Here is a 15,986-nt window from a genome sequence, read left to right as displayed (position 1 = left end):
AAATAATCTGTAAACACGCTTGTCACACAATCACAAGTAAATATTAGTAGAAGAACAATTTCTTACATTAGTCATGCATACTAACATTACACACCTGTCCCACGGCAGGCTATTTTTTTTTCTTATATATCATTTAAAAGAGCAGACATCTCTGAATCAAACACTTAACATCAATTTATTAATATTAAAAATGGCTAAACATTCACCAAAAGTGTCTGCATTTTATGAATAATTTTAAAAACTAAGTAAGAAGCTGTAGACAACTTTGTTATTTTAAATTTCTACCCTATGCTTATGCATTTAATTTTTCTTTTTTAAGGAACTACAGTGTTATCTGTCATTTTCATGCGAATTTTTTTTTTCATTAATTTGTGACTTTCCATAGACTATTTCTTAAATTATAGGTACACCAATAGCTGGTGCTGGGGAAGGATGTTGAAGCAACATGCTTTCTCTTCTCTGCAGACTCTAAAATAGCATTGCCAGTGCACAACATTCATAATTTAAAATGTATGCAGAGCACTGAAATGTATAAAAAGCAGAATATAAGAAAATAAAATTTATTAAAATTATTTATATTAAAAAATGAAGTATATGAAGATCTCTCAGTAATAAAAGTACAAAAAGCTACTCTTTGCAATATGAAAAATTGAGGTATTGCATAAAGAGATATCCCGTCAGTGAAAAGTGTGCCTAAAAATGTTCACTGTTGGAAAAACAAGATATACAAAAGTAGTGCATAACAAATATACATTATGTGCATGACAAAATAAGTTAGCTACAAAAACACTGTACCGAAATTCAGCAGGTCATGTACAAAGGGAAAATTATTATTCAAAGCTAGTTCTCAAACAGTGTTATTTCTTGTTAACTCATCACACCTGTTTACTGAGTAGGAACAGCACAATAGCACACCCCAAACCACCTACAAGCGATGAAAAGAATTAAAAAGAGGCAAATGAACATTCCAATTAGAATCATGTAGTTCAGGAGAAAAGAAAAAAGTCCCTGACCAGCTACACAAGAGCACCCTCCATTCGCATGACTCGGCTTTTCACTGTTGGCGGGGGATTCTGTAAAAGCAGCTCCCTTCCTGCGTCTGACTGCTAGCCAGCAAATGCCTCCATTTCGACCTTTGGAACTTAACAGATACAGTTCATTAAAGCCTCTGTGAAGTCAAGGACAGCTTTTCCTAGCGATAATCAGTAGGGGTCGTCAGCCAGGTGGTTCCACAGCAGTGCTGGGGGCAAGTCTTTGGTTTTGAAGGATCCAAGTTGGTACTGTTAGGTAGCACAACTCACAAGACTGCCATCCGATTTTTCGTTTTCAATGTTTTGCACACTGGTAATAATCCTTTTGATGGTGGATAGGGCATTTAATAAGAGAATGTCAATTAAAATAAAAGTTACCTCCATGACTAGGGCTTCAAGAGACTATTTTAAATTTACCCCCTGAAGCACACTGTTCAACACATAAGAACGTCTTTCAAAGCTAGAAGTTTATTTATAATAAAGCATGCATTACTTGATGAAGTTGGCACTTCAAACACTGACTATGTCCCATGCTAAGTTCTGAAACTGTAATGTTATTTTATTGTATAGGAAGAGTAAGATAAACATACGTACCTTTGCACAGATTTACACAGTTACTTAGTTCAACAGTGCAGAACACTTTGCAACTACTCTTTTTTTTTTTTTCATTTTTTTCTCTATGTTACAACTAAATTACAGCATATCCAAAACAACAACTTTAAAAGTAAGCCAATTAACAGCCAATTTGTATATTGTTTCTGTTTTCTGGTTTTGGCGACAGGTGTACTGTAGCACGTGATGTCCTTGAGGTATCTAGATCTGCTGTTGTTGCTTTTTCTCTTTTTCATGTCAAAATGGAGAGCAAAGGCTGACACCTGATGACTGTTAGTAAATTAGGATATAGAGTTTATATATACCATCCAAAAATAAAATTTATACATTTGTTCTTCGGGAGAGGAAATGCTAGTTTTCCCACCAGTTGTCATTAACTCTAGCTTTGGTAGGTTTTCTGGGGCTGTGACAAGATAAGTTAAATAAATAAGCGCACTCCCCTCCGTAGTAAATCTGTCCAATTGAACATACTGAATTTTTAAACTTTTAAGAAAGAAAATAAACACAGCTCTGCCTACTTCACTATTTTTTTTTCTGATGTCGTAGTAACTCTGAGATTTAATAAAATTACATTTAGCCTCAAAACCCTTTAAATTAATTATAATGCTGCTCAATCTTGCTCATGCTTTTGTTTGCTTTAACATGCTCTTTCCTGTTAATAAATGTTAACTTCCTCCACTGCTGTTAAAAAGAACCAAAAACGGGATGGAAAGAAGAAACCAAAAAGAGGATGAAAGAAAGGAAAGGAAAACGCGAGAGCACTTCCCTGGGGAAAGCTGTGTCAGGACAGGCCAGTAGTGTTACTGTTGCATGGTTGTCTCAATAAAAGTATTCTTATACGTTATATTATTAACAATAATTTAATTAAAAACCCAAAATACTCTATTGTTTAATTTCTCTTTTAATAATTCTCTCTCTCCTCTAAGAAAATGTTGCAGGAAATCCGGGTCCTCTTGGTCTCCAGCAGAACAAGAGGCTAACATTCCGTGCAACCGATGCCGATATGAAAAAGGAGTTCACACACGTTGTTGCAGTGACACAAGGATCTACAAAACACCTCTAGGATAGGTCATTCTTCTCGCTCTACTATTGTTAAGTTACAGTCTGCTACAAAAGGACATGCCGCGTGGAGAAGGTGAGGGAGGGGTCAAAATTAACAGAAGAGTGCACTTAGTCTGAGGCCTGAAAATGAGCACTGTAGTTAGGTATCCTTTAGTTCCAGCGGAATGAAATGTGCCGAGGGCGGTCACCACCTTCCTTCACGAGGGGCTTGTGGAATTCCCTGCCGGCACGAGAATGAATAGCAGCCCAGCAATATTCACAGTAATACTGCAGACAGGTAACGTTAGCACAGAAAAATGGAGCAAACTTTCCCCCACAACGGGCCCCCTGACATTCATCACACAGCTGATCATCCAAGACATATGGCTTAACTTCCACCTGCAAGCAAAAGACAGCAGAGTTTACATTTTCCAGACACTGAACCAGACACATTTTAGCATAGGTGTACATTTCTATACAACTGAATTAACTTGTGTCACGTGTCCAATAGAGAAGATGCTACATCTTAAGCTTACTCAGGCTTTTCCATCTACATTGTACATTTTTGGTTTATTAAAAAAACACCTTTCAAAGGAAAAAAAATACTTCATCAGAAATTATAAAGTGAAGCTTGAAGTGTTGAGATAATCATGTGATTAAAATCACAGGACATTTTTCATAGACATAAACCACTTTAGTTAGATCTCCATTTCTGACCAACTAACAGCTGTCCCCAGACAGCACTTCCATACTCAGGTGGGTGAAGATGCAGGATGAGGATGCTGAGCAGCCGGGGGACCTGGGCCTAGGTTTCCATCGATAGATCTAGAACTCTACTAAAACAAGATGCAAAACCTGACTGTTGTTCTCCGTCAGAAAGAATGGTTTACTAGAGACCAACAGCAGTCAGTGGTGAATTTATAAAACTGGACCTCTTCCAGTGTTCAATAAGTCAGCTTGTCATTTGAGCCTCTCAAGCATTAAAAATAACCCGGCTATTAATTCACCAGCTAGAAAAGAGTTGGTTATTTTTAGCTTTGGAGAAACTCACGGATGAACTGCCTTACACCAGGCTATTACTGGGCGCCACCCAGTTCTGACAAGGATTCCTGACAAAGGAGAGCCGTGAACAGAAGTGCCATGGAGGCCCGGGAAGGATGTCCCTAACTGGAGCATGTGACTCCTGGCCTGGAGGGGCTCCACGTCTACAGAGTGGCAAGAGCACCCATCAAAGGGTGGCCCTGTAGAAGAAACTCAGTCTGAATGTCCAGTGAGTGGCACGACTCGGAAACTTGTATTACAGACATGTTTTCGTGGGAATAAAAAAACAAGCAAGCATCGTATTTATATTGCAACTAATTTTGTCTCCTTAGCCCTTTTCACTTCACATTGTGTTGCAGGATGGTCATTATTAAACTTGTTATCCCTGAAGCACAACACGCGACTGGAACCTGAACAGCAAGTGTAAACCTGACAGTTTCTACCTCAGGGACTGAGGACAGCACAACAACTCAAGCAGCGATGCTTGCTTTAGCACCGTGCTTCTGAGTGCTGGATAGCAATGGCAGCACTAAGGAAAAGCGCCAGCCCACCAGGAAACACAGAGTTTACACTACATATAAATCAACACGGTGCTTCCTCCACCTAGATGTTTCTATGAGAAATTCTCAACTGAACTAAAAAATAAAAAACAGTGTGTTTAGTAATGTAGTCTGTGCACACTCTCGGTAAGTTCTGTCTCCTCAAAGATGAGTAACAGTTCGCGGCTTTGCAACTGGCCCGCAGGTCGTTCTCAAAAGCTTACTAACAGAAAGCCCAGGTCTACCAGGAAATAAACTCATGAGGACAAAGATTTCTTGATTCAGCCACTAAAATACTTGTTTAATTCATGAAACACCAAGATAAGAAATAAATCTGTTAACACAAAGAAACCAGACACATCATTGAACACAGACTTTCAAATAGGACACACTGGGAAGAGGCAGCTCGGAGGGTTCTCCCAACCTTGTGACTCAGAGTCAGCTCATCAAAGGGGAATATGAAAAGCACCAAAGGAAATGGTGGTTAGGGCCTAATTTCAGGTGCTAAGTAAGACTACAAATGAAAAGATGATTTATGCTACTTCATTTTTTTTTTTACAATGAAAGACTTCTAACTGAAGCAGTCCTGCAAGGGAGTTCCTTCACTGTTGCCACGGAGCTTGCAGAATTAGAGCTTGCCGAGATACTCACGATGATCTTCCCAGGATTAAAAAAAGCTCAGGAAATCTCAGGCACACTTAGGTTCGTACCTCTGACATAACACAGTACAGGGGACCTGGGGAGCCGCGACCCAATGACCGACTGACTCAGTACGTAAATGGATGGACAGAGGTAACCGTTTAAGGAAGGTTCACTCAAGCAAATCAATTACATTTTCTGGTTAGGCTAAAAAAAATACTGAAAGAGGCAACTGACCGGAAATTCCCAGATGTGCCATACAGTATCTATGTGACCAAATGGGCAGAAATGTCAGCTATCAATTGAACACTGTATAAAACTGCCTCATTCAAATCTTCGTAATCACATAACTAGAAGACCGTGTCTAAGACTTCTCGGAACATAGTCTAGGCCTTACCCGTTTATCTATCTCCCCGTGCTGCAGCTGAACGAAGCGGGCGCTGATAGCAGCTATGTAGCTCTGTTGGTTAGAGAATGCAACTCGCCCGGCCCCTTTGGGGTATTTCAGCTCAGGGTCGGTGTCGATGCCAGCATAGCACACGCCTCCATACAGCCGGTCCATGATCATCGCAAGCTCCACTGTGGAAAGAAATGAGCCAAAGTGCTACTTGACATCAGGAAGACTCGTCTAGCAGGCCGATTTCATTAGAAGCAGCTCATCTGAGCTTGGAACTCATATCACGATCATTCCTATCAGACCCTAATTTCTGACAACAGCTCCTTGTCCACCGTGGTAACATCGAATGTTTACACTATGAACAGCATCCTGTTGAGAGTTTTACAGTATGTTCCCTTTCGGTTTTCACAAATCATCCTATGAAGTAAACAGCTGTTTCCTGAGGAAACGAACCCAGAGAGTGCGTGACGACTGCGTTCAAGGTCATGCTGGTCCAGTGACAACCCTGGACTTAACGCCCAGCTCCAGCTGCCCTTCACAATGGCTTTTTCCCCATGTTACAGTTAGCAATGTACTACTTACTGTAATAAACTTTAGACAACTCATTTGTAGGCGGTGGCCTTTGATAGCCTGTCTCCATGCAAACCTGTGCTAGCTAGCCCGTCTTCACTCATAACCTTTCCTTACTCTATCAAGCCACACATTTCACTTTTCACATAAAAATTAATAAATAAATGATGCTTTTCCGTCAAAGGTCATCATTCTAAAACCGCATTCATCCATTCATATTATGTTTTCTTTTTAAAAATTTATTTTGGTTTTCCATTGGAAAATCAGATATACAGAGAGGAGGAGAGACAGAGAGGAAGAACTTCCATCCAATGATTCACTCCCCAAGCGGCCACAATGGCCAGAGCTGAGCTGATCTGAAGCCAGGAGCCAGGAGCTTCGTCCAGGTCTTCCACTAAGGTGCAGGGTCCCAAGGCTTTGGGCCATCCTTGACTGCTTTCCCAGGACACAAGCAGAGAGCTGGATGGGATTAGAACCAGCGCCTGTATGGGATCCCGGCATGGTCAAGGCTAGGACTTTAGCTACTAGGCTACCACGCTGGGCCCCATATTATGTTCTTTTTAATCTCATTTGTACTGTTACTCTCAAATTATTTGAAGTTGGGAACAGAATCTCTTAAGTATCACTCTTAAAAAACGTGATACATGACTGAGAATCCTATTTCCGAGCTCATGCAGGAGTTTCCGAACATGTGAGGACATCAGAAGCAAGCCAACGCTGCACAGCTCAACACACGATCTGCTGCGGAAGGCTGTTCTCCAGCTGTGCTGAGCACTGCGAGCCGGACACCAAGTCCTCTGCGTCGGCCTCTCCCTCAACCATCCAAACACTGCACGGAAGTGCATACACTTTTCACTCCATTTAACAGATGAGAAGATAGAAAATTCTAACAGGAAATGAAGAATAGTTGTTCTAGGTCAGTCAATTATTAACCAGGAAAGAATCGTTTAAATGCAAGCCTAGATACTTTTACCTAAAATGCTCACTCTTCTACACTGACTCAAAGAAAGCTATATATATATTTACATTAAAGCACAGAGGGCCCCGGCACCACGGCCTAGTGGCTAAAGTCCTCGCCTTGAACACACCGGGATCCCATACGGGTGCTGGTTCTAATCCCAGCACCCCACTTCCCATCCAGCTCCCTGCTTGTGGCCTGGGAAAGCAGTTGAGGATGGCCCAAGGCTTTGGGACCCTACACCCACGTGGGATCCAGAAGAAACTCTTGGCTCCTGGCTTCGGATCAGTGCAGCTGCGGTCACTTGGGGAGTGCATCATTGGACCAAACATCCTTCTCTCGGTCTCTCCTCCTCTCTCTATATATCTGAGTTTGCATTAAAAAGAAATAAATTAAATCAAAAAGTTTTCTGATGTATTGAATCATACCAGCTCGTAAGGGTCGAGGAACACCACCGACAAAGATGGTTTTCCGTGGGTCGAGTGGCTGTGACCCATCCATCACGAAGTCGCTGTCACTGAGGTTCCACGGCCGAATCTGGACCTAGGGCGAATGCAAACCAAAGTGTGTCATTCTCAATACTGGTTATTTACAACAGAAAAAAAATTTTTTTAATTAGTTAAATTTATTGCAGCTATTTTATCTTTAAAAGCAATAATCAATCCATGTTATCACAGAAAGCTGTAAAAGAATTAAAAACAGTGTATACCAGCCCTTCACTTTATAGAGTAAATGGAATCAAGATGTTAAGTTCAGTTTAATATTTATGATAAACCCAATCATTTAACATGTGTCTAATTATGTGTAAGTGGATTAGCCGTTTTTCCAGGCTATATAGTCCTTTAGTATACTTACATAATCTAAACTTAGCAAGGTATACGATGGTGATCAGCATTCATAGGTGAGTAAACTAGAATTGTGTCACCAATCGGTTTTGCCTAGGAAATGGAACCTATTCCTATCCTGACAATGTCATCTCAAAACATTTCAAAGCAGAAACAGTGATATTTGCAATAAAAGTTTTTAAGGATAATCACTTCAGTGTGTCCATTAGTATAATCAAAAACTGTGCGCCTGATTTAAAATTGCTTGTAATTATTAACTCTTCAATGTCCACATCAAAGGCTATGGTATGGCTAGGTATTCCTAAATATGCATTCTAACAAGTCTTGTACAGAGATTCGGAATTCATATATTTATAGGGATTGGCAAGGAATCTAAACAAGTCAAACAGAAAGAGCCCAGGCCGTCGGAACTCTCAGAACAACATTCCTGATCTAGGTAACCCCCAAACCAAGGAAGCTCCACAAACTGCCACTTCAGCTGTGCTCATGAATGATGCTATTTTGAACCGTTCCCCACACACTAGGTGTTGAATGTTAGTAAACTGTTGATTTGCCAGATTAATTAGAACCAGCTGGTTGTTACTCTATTCTTAAAGACTTTCATAATAAAGAAAAGGTTTTCCAACAAGCAAAACATATCATGCAGTATACCTAACACAGAATTCAGTTTACTTTAAGACACCGTCATATGAAAAAAGCTATAGTGCTGGGTAATACCACTCTCAACCAACGAGAGGAAGGAGAAAACATTACAGATATTATTAATAGTGTCAATAATTATTATTATCAGTATTAATACTGTTAGCAAATACTTAATAATATGTCAACTAACAAAATATCCAGTGTGAAAATGACACGCAGGCACACACATTGTCAATATTAGGAGTTTAACAAAATGATTTAAAATGTTAAACAAACAAGTCACTTAAGTACAACATAAAAATCAAGATATCTTGGAGTTTTTTCAAAAAAAGAATATGAGTAGAGGTAAAAACAAGAAGCTATTTTAGGTGAGACTGGACTTACTGGCTTGTCCTTGATAGTGGGACTGGACACGCACAGGTAGAGTTTCCCATCTTCTTCAATGCACGCATCGATGAGAGCCTGAACAGAACTTTCATCTTGAAACAGCAGGAATGCATAGCCTGAAGTGAAAGAGGAAGAAAAATGAAAAAAAAGAAGAAGAAGAAAATGATTTTTTCAAAGAAAGGAAGCATATAGAAGGTAAGAAAAAGAAAAGTAGAAAATGGGGAGAAAGAAAACATTCATACCAACAGTGTGAATACTATTAACATATACTATTTTGATCATATCGTGAAATATGTTACAGAGCAAATCTGAATTAGCAGTGCATTAGGCAGAAATTTTAAAGATACATTTGTAAATTGTTAAGCTCTGAAAAATTTTACAGTGATGATAAACATTTATGAAAGGTTGGTAAACATGAGACAACAGGATAAACTATACATATAACTTGAATCAAACTGCACATATACAATCTGAGCATTACCTTTAGGAGGAAAATAGGATTTGCTCTCTGCTTTGTGAGGCCAATCCACAATCAAGGGGCCAAAGCGACGAAAACTAGCTGTTATCTCATCTGATGAACAAACCAAACACAAACAAAAACCAGGGTTAAGGATGTCTACGATCATTTTCTGAAAAGAGTTTTTTCAAAAGACTTAACTCTATTTTATACAATAGTACAAAGAAACTCTGCATCCCTTCCTTAATATTTGGCACATTTGCATTCACCCTCTTCCTCCTATTGTTCCCACTGGTATCTATATGCAAATCTAGACATCTTCTTCACATGATTCCCCATGAACTCCAAAACCCAACTGTTAATACCTGCTCAAAGCAAGGTTCCTTCCTCACACAGTTCCGATTCCCAACCAGGAAATCAACACCGAAATAGCACGACTGTTCACTCCCTCCCCCCAGACACATGCTGAAGCCTCATCCTCTACGTAAGGGCAGGTGGGCTAGATGGGGTCAGTGAGTGATTAAGGCACAGGAGTGGTGCCCTCATCAGTGGAATTAGTGCCTTACAGAAAGGCCCATGTGGGATTACTGTGATAAAAGAAGACTCATCAGATATGAATCTGCTACACCTTGATTTTGGAATTGCAGCCTCCAGAATTGAGAATATTCTTTTGTTTGTAAGTGATCCACTTAGGGTTGTCATAGCTCAAACTGACTAAAGACAATAATGGTCCTCCATTGAGATCTGCACTGTTTTCCCATTCATTCCAAACAGGAATACCATAATGTTGATGCAATGTTGTCCTGCCTACAACCACTAGGCATGCTACTCATGAACAACTCGTCAGGTAAGGATCTACCTGGTTCTCTATCAGAAGGAAATCATATTTTCCTTTGTATTTGTTTAGTAGTTGCACGATGTTAACAACTACCAAAATCCTCTTCCCTCAATCAACCTCAGCAACCACTGAAAATTCCTGCCTGTATCAACTACAATGATGGCTGCTAAACACTGATTTTTTTTTTCATCATTTCTTCTATATTTATTAGTATCATATGTTAAGGAAGAGCTTTCCCTCTGTTTTGTTTATTTATATAAATATGAACTTATTTTAACTGATGAGTTGTAATAACATTCTCTTTATTCATTTGGTGCTCAATTTGATCAATGGAATCTCCTTTGCCCTTCTGACTTAACCCCATCATCCTTAAGCATTTTTATGCTTTCTGGCCCAAGAAGACACTCCAGCCTCATTTTGTTCTTTTCTTGCTCAAGCCCCACAAATCATTCCCCCGGACCCCCAACCCCAAGATATATCGGTACCTTGTACTGGCAAAGGATATTTAGAAACCAAGACTCAAGTGCTCCATCTAATCATTGCTACCTGCATTTCTAAGTCTTCTCAATAAACAAAACTAACACATAAATGCACATCTTTAACTTGTTATAGTTTAAACAATATTTAGCTTTCCAAACTCTTACAGAAAACTTAAGCCCCGAAGTCTTTCAGCAACAACTAATGAATTCATGTTAATAGCTGATGCATTAATGGACTGACTTGACCTAATTATGACACTCAAAAGCAGAGTCACTGGATTAAATCAGACTGCTGGCATGTGTCAAATCATGTTAGAAGGAAAAACACAGACAACAGGAGTGTGCTGTTTCTGATGTTTCGGTTGCCCATTCAATCACCATTTATCATCCTCTATCCTCAGATGCCCGAACCAAACCTTTTTCCTTTCTAAGAAGTTTCTCTTAGGTATTTTAGCTGAAATATGAAAAGCTAACACATAACTATCTCTGAATGTGCTTGTGGTTACAAAAGTGACTTTATACTGATATTTCCAAGTTATCCTATCTCACTGGTTTTTCTTTTTTAATGTTTATTTATTTCCTCTTTCGAAAGGCAGAGGGAAAGGCAGCAGGAGATCTTAATTGACTGGTTTGCTCACCAAATGCCTACCACAGCAATGGAGGCTGGGCCAGGCTAAAGCCAGCAGCCAGGAAACTCCATCCAGGTCTCCCAGGTGGGCAGCAGAACCCAAGCAGTTGAGGCCATCATCTGCTGCCTTCCAGGCACATTCGTAAAAATGCTGGATCAGAAGCGGAAGTGGGATCCAGTGCTAGGTTCTCTGATATGGGATGGGCATTCCGAGCAGCAGCTTCACGTTCCTGCCCCACAACACCTGCCCCTGCTCATGGAGTCTCCTAGCCTTCCCTCTTTTCATATTTACAAATTTCTCTTTTCATGTAAGAAAAGTAGCTTCCATAATCTGGAACACACGTACTACTTTGTTCAAGGTAATCAATCTTTCAGCTTCTTTGATAGCCTCCACCTTTGACCCTAGATCTGATTATTGTCATTTCTTGAGCATCATGCACACTGCTGCTACTAAGGCCTCTCAGCAGGCACCTTCCACCTTCAGACACACAGACCTCTGCAAGTGGGACCCTCTTCCCCCTCACCAACTCACATTCCTGAAGAAAAATATTGTGGCACTGGAAGGAAACAGAGGAAGGAAAGAAGAGACATACAGGAAAAAATGATAGGAAAGCATGGATTGATCATATTGTATTATTAAAATAATATATTTTATGATATGCATATATAACTGATACACACACACACATATACACATATATATGTACATATAGAGAGAGGAAGAGAGAGAGAAACAACTAATGAGATTATAGGAAAATAAATTTCTGAGACTTTCAGGAAGAGTAAGCAAGCATGTGTAGACCAGACAGCACAGAGGGACAGAGCAACAAAAAAGAGAATATATTAAAATTCTCGTCTTCAAGAACTGCTGCCATCTCTCCTAGATTGGAAAATAGTAGTCTATACTTCCACTAAACCTGTTTTTATGACGCAGTCTGGTTTATGTGAGGCTGGCAAACAGAGGCATGCTGTCAATGTAACGTGAAGTTACGCTGGTTCACAGTTAAGGTGAGTTAGCATGGTGAGAACAGAATTATAATCATCAGGGGAAAAAAAAAAGAGCCTCCAGCGTGTCTAACACACAGGCAGCACAACCATCTCTGTAATAAGAAAATTTTAAATGATTATAGCAATCAAGTCTCTCCAGGCCAAAAGACGGACCTCCAACCTCGCAAGGCTCTCAGCCCCTGGCAGCGTGTGCTGCTTCGGGAGCTCAGAAGCCCATTTCCATCCGTGTTGTCTACATGCCTGCAAGTCAGCACTTCTGCTCGATTGGCTTACTGCACCTCAATAATCCTAAGGCAGCCCCAAGCATGCAAACTACTTGCCTTCACTTTCCAAGGTACTGGTTCTCTTTTTGTTAACCTCAGGTACAAAATCATTAAATGATCTGCTTCTAACCCTGTTTGCCCCATAAACCCCATGATTTTTTAGTTCATAATTTTGCAGAACACAGTATCCTTCAAGTTTCACTCTTTGAAGACAAAGGAGATTAATCCAAATTATGCATTTCACCACAGCTTCCACCAGATATTTTATTGTAAACTAAAATCCAAAATAAAACCAAAACAACACTACGCTTATTGCATTCTTGGATTCTAGAACCAACTTTGCCTCAACTCTAATGTGAAGCTGTTAAAAATTATTATACCTTACATTTAGAGAAATCTGTCCTATCCTCAATAACATGAATTCCTTTATTTTCTACTTCCATGCAAGAAACCAGACCAAGGAAATTAGGAAACAAAGCAGCAGAAGATGAATGTATGATTGCTGTAAGATTAGTTTGATTTTTTACTAGTCATTTAGACCCACAAGTGAATAGCATGTTTCTGGACAACTAGTCCCTGCACATCTTTGCATGGTTGGCTCCACATTCTGGTTTTAGCTCAAACACCATTTCCTTAACCTAACCACACAGTCACGTAAGACTTTCTGTATTTCTACATAACATCATCCTCCTATCTGGTATTCTCTTACACACTTAACATTTTCTTATGAGCCTCACACAGCAGAATGAAAACAGTATGAGAGCAGGAACTTTCATCTTGTTTCATATGGTAAACAAGCCTAAGAATAGTACATGGTATTTAGAAAACACGTAGATATTTGCTGGATGAAAAAACAAAAATTGGAAGGACACGATTCTAATCAAGTACAAGCATAGTCTATATTTTTCAAAAGTTCATGCTTAATGTAAGAGTTTAAATTCTCAAGCAGCTAACTATACATTCATGGAACACTTACGAAAAAGTGGGAAGGAAACAGAAAATACATCATTGAATTTGGCTAGGCTATCTTAGACCGAAAGGCGGTCAGCATCTATGTGTGCCCACCACAAAGGAATCCGGGCAGTCTTCCCAGCGAGCTTTATTCTGTTTCATGTAGTCCAGACCCTGGCTTCAGCTGCTTCCCCAAGCCCTGATCCCCTTCCTTCTGTGAGCTAAGGGAAGAGAACAATGCAGTCATGACAGATAAGACTGGTGCACTCTTTGGATTTTGCACTCTGTGCCACTGCCTCTTGGCACCTGCTAGAAGCACTTCTTCATCAACGTACCTTCATCAATGTCAGGTGGCAATCCACCCACAAACACCTTGCGAGAATACCGCTCCACTCTTTCCCCATTCTGGTGAGTGAAGCAGTGAGGTGAACCCAGGCCACCATGAAGAGGTTGGTCCCCACGGCCATCATCCAAAAATCCATCTTCCATTGGAAACAGTGAAGACTGACCTGTAACAGAGAGCCAGGAAAAAATATAACAGCAGTTTCCTGCCACTGATTATCACGCACAAGAAACAAGGAAAATGTCAGACTGAATAAAATGACTTCTATTTTTCTCACTGAATAACAGGATCATTCAGGATAGGCCCTTGAATCCCTATTACCTTAAAACCTTAATGGAGTCAGAAAGAAAATATATGTTTAACCAGAGGGCTGCTCAGTGATCCCACTGGGATCCAGAGACTTCAGCAAGGTGAAATCCAAGGCCAGCAGGAGAGAGCGCTGTTTGGGAAGCAGCTAGCAGCACACTGCGTGGCTGTGGCAGGGCCCCAGGGCCAATGGCCTAGACACACGTTAAGCACTGATTTTAGCTATAAGGTGCTGGATCATTTAAATGCCTTTAAAAGATCAAATACTATAGCCTGCACAGTTATCCCGAAGAAAGTGCTGAAAGTGAACATGTCCACGTTTAAAATGACTACTCGGGTTAGTTTACTGTAACTAATGGGATATAACCAAAATCCACTTAGTGCTGTTATCCAGCCTTATCCAGCCTCCCAGATAATGCGATGGAGAGAGTTACGAGCTGGGTGGCTGTCCGTTTATTGAGTACTGTCCTTTTTAAAAATTAGTCATGGAATTTACTGTCTAAAAAAACCATACCGTCCAGAAAACAAAAGTGGAAAGACCGAAGATGCATATGCATGTAACATAATAGTCTTCCCATATTTACCTGGCAGTAAAATAGGAACTTTTAAAGCATAAACCAAAAAGAGTAGTACAAAGAACTGCAGGATCTCTCAAGCACTTCTTCATCCCCCTTCAGGCTGCAAATGTACATCTGGGTACCACAGAAGGCATGTGCTAACGGGTCCTCTGGAGATGCACCTCAAGTGTTCTTCCAAAATCCACTCTCATGTCTCTCTGGACTCACTTGTCCTCAACTTTCACTAGCAAATGCCAATAATAATAGTAATATATCTATAACAAATATATCCTACAACACCATGTCTCAAATGAAGACAAAAATTATTACAGAATTTTAAGTTATTTCCTGAATGATCTTCGTAAATGCTTATATTTTAATTCTAAGCTATTTAACTATCTTTTTTTTTTCCTCAAAAGACAAAGCTGTTACAAGTCACAAAGACAAGGTCTATACAGGCACCATTAGAAAACAATTAAATTCCCTAAATCATTAAAGCTTTATTCCTCAATGCTGAAATTTACAAGATGGTCATTTGTTTAATTTACATTTCAAGTACAATGTATTATGCTTAGTCTATAAAAAGCAGATGTAAGTATAAATGAACATCCAAGGTAGCTATTTGGAGACTAATCTGACTTTATTGTTCCCTTTTAAAGATTCTTAATTTTCCCAAGAAAATCCTTTCAAGAAAGAAAAAGAAAACAATTTATCAGCTATAAATAAATTATGCTTCTCATATAATATTTTAATTCAAATCCTAACCCCACCATTCTGGGTAATTTGTCCAGAGCTATTATCTCCTTCAAATCAGTTCAATGTAAGAATTCAAAACGATGTTTCACTTCCCCTCTACCTTCCCAACAATGGTTAGAAACTGAGCAACTCCAGGTCCTCTCCAAATACAACTGATACATTCAAAAATGAGAAACAATGGTGTTACCTCGCCTTCGCCCATATGTCCTTGCTGCATGTCAGATAGAAAAAAAAACACAACAACCTTTCAAACATCGTCAAAAGAATCAACTGTGAGCTCATCTACTAACTTTTGAAAGTTTTCAAAAAAATTTTGACTATATTTCCTGGTTTTGAAAACAGGAATTGCATGGTCACAGGTCAATTTAATGCAGCTTTAACATTCTTCAAAGACACTAGAAAGCTTCATTCAGTCTTTCTTTAAGCAAAGCCTTTTGTTTGATTGTTGCCAAATGTGCAAATTGTTAGGAAACTAAGGCAGTTATGTAACATGATTTAAGCAAATTACTGCTATGCTGATCGGATCTTCTCACAATTCTCTACTTTCTAGCAATTTAGTAGCTATGGCAATATTTAATTTATGACATTTTCACCACTACTGAATAAACATCAATTCTAGTATTTCTCAGTTAATCTTTAATAAAAAAAATGAAACATTTAGGCATCTTATAAACTTTTTAACCATAAGGTTTTTTCTC

At 39.5% G+C, this 15,986-nt stretch overlaps 1 protein-coding gene across 5 annotated transcripts in view; it reads right to left on the bottom strand.

The window, feature by feature from the left end:
• Positions 1–1,649: 1,649 nt before the first annotated feature.
• Positions 1,650–15,986, bottom strand: part of CPEB4 (cytoplasmic polyadenylation element binding protein 4) — a 55,883-nt gene continuing 41,546 nt past the window's right edge. For 3 of the 5 annotated variants that reach the window (XM_040972413.1, XM_040972394.1, XM_040972421.1), the window contains 6 exons: positions 13,662–13,835; positions 9,184–9,273; positions 8,700–8,818; positions 7,257–7,371; positions 5,301–5,482; positions 1,650–3,083 (listed from right to left, as the gene is read on the bottom strand). In XM_040972413.1, the coding sequence (XP_040828347.1) occupies positions 2,856–3,083; positions 5,301–5,482; positions 7,257–7,371; positions 8,700–8,818; positions 9,184–9,273; positions 13,662–13,835 (908 nt within the window). In that variant the 3' untranslated portion in view covers positions 1,650–2,855. Of the gene's footprint in view, positions 3,084–5,300; positions 5,483–7,256; positions 7,372–8,699; positions 8,819–9,183; positions 9,274–13,661; positions 13,836–15,475; positions 15,500–15,986 lie in introns of all 5 variants that reach the window. The other 2 variants (XM_040972385.1, XM_040972403.1) reach the window with 1 other exon arrangement.

This window comes from Ochotona curzoniae, unplaced genomic scaffold (assembly GCF_017591425.1).
Source record: "Ochotona curzoniae isolate NIBS_2020 unplaced genomic scaffold, NIBS_Ocur_1.0 contig_1, whole genome shotgun sequence".
Taxonomy (NCBI): Eukaryota; Metazoa; Chordata; class Mammalia; order Lagomorpha; family Ochotonidae; genus Ochotona; species Ochotona curzoniae.
Note: the sequence above shows the minus strand (reverse complement) of the source record. Positions and strands in the feature narration are given on the sequence as shown.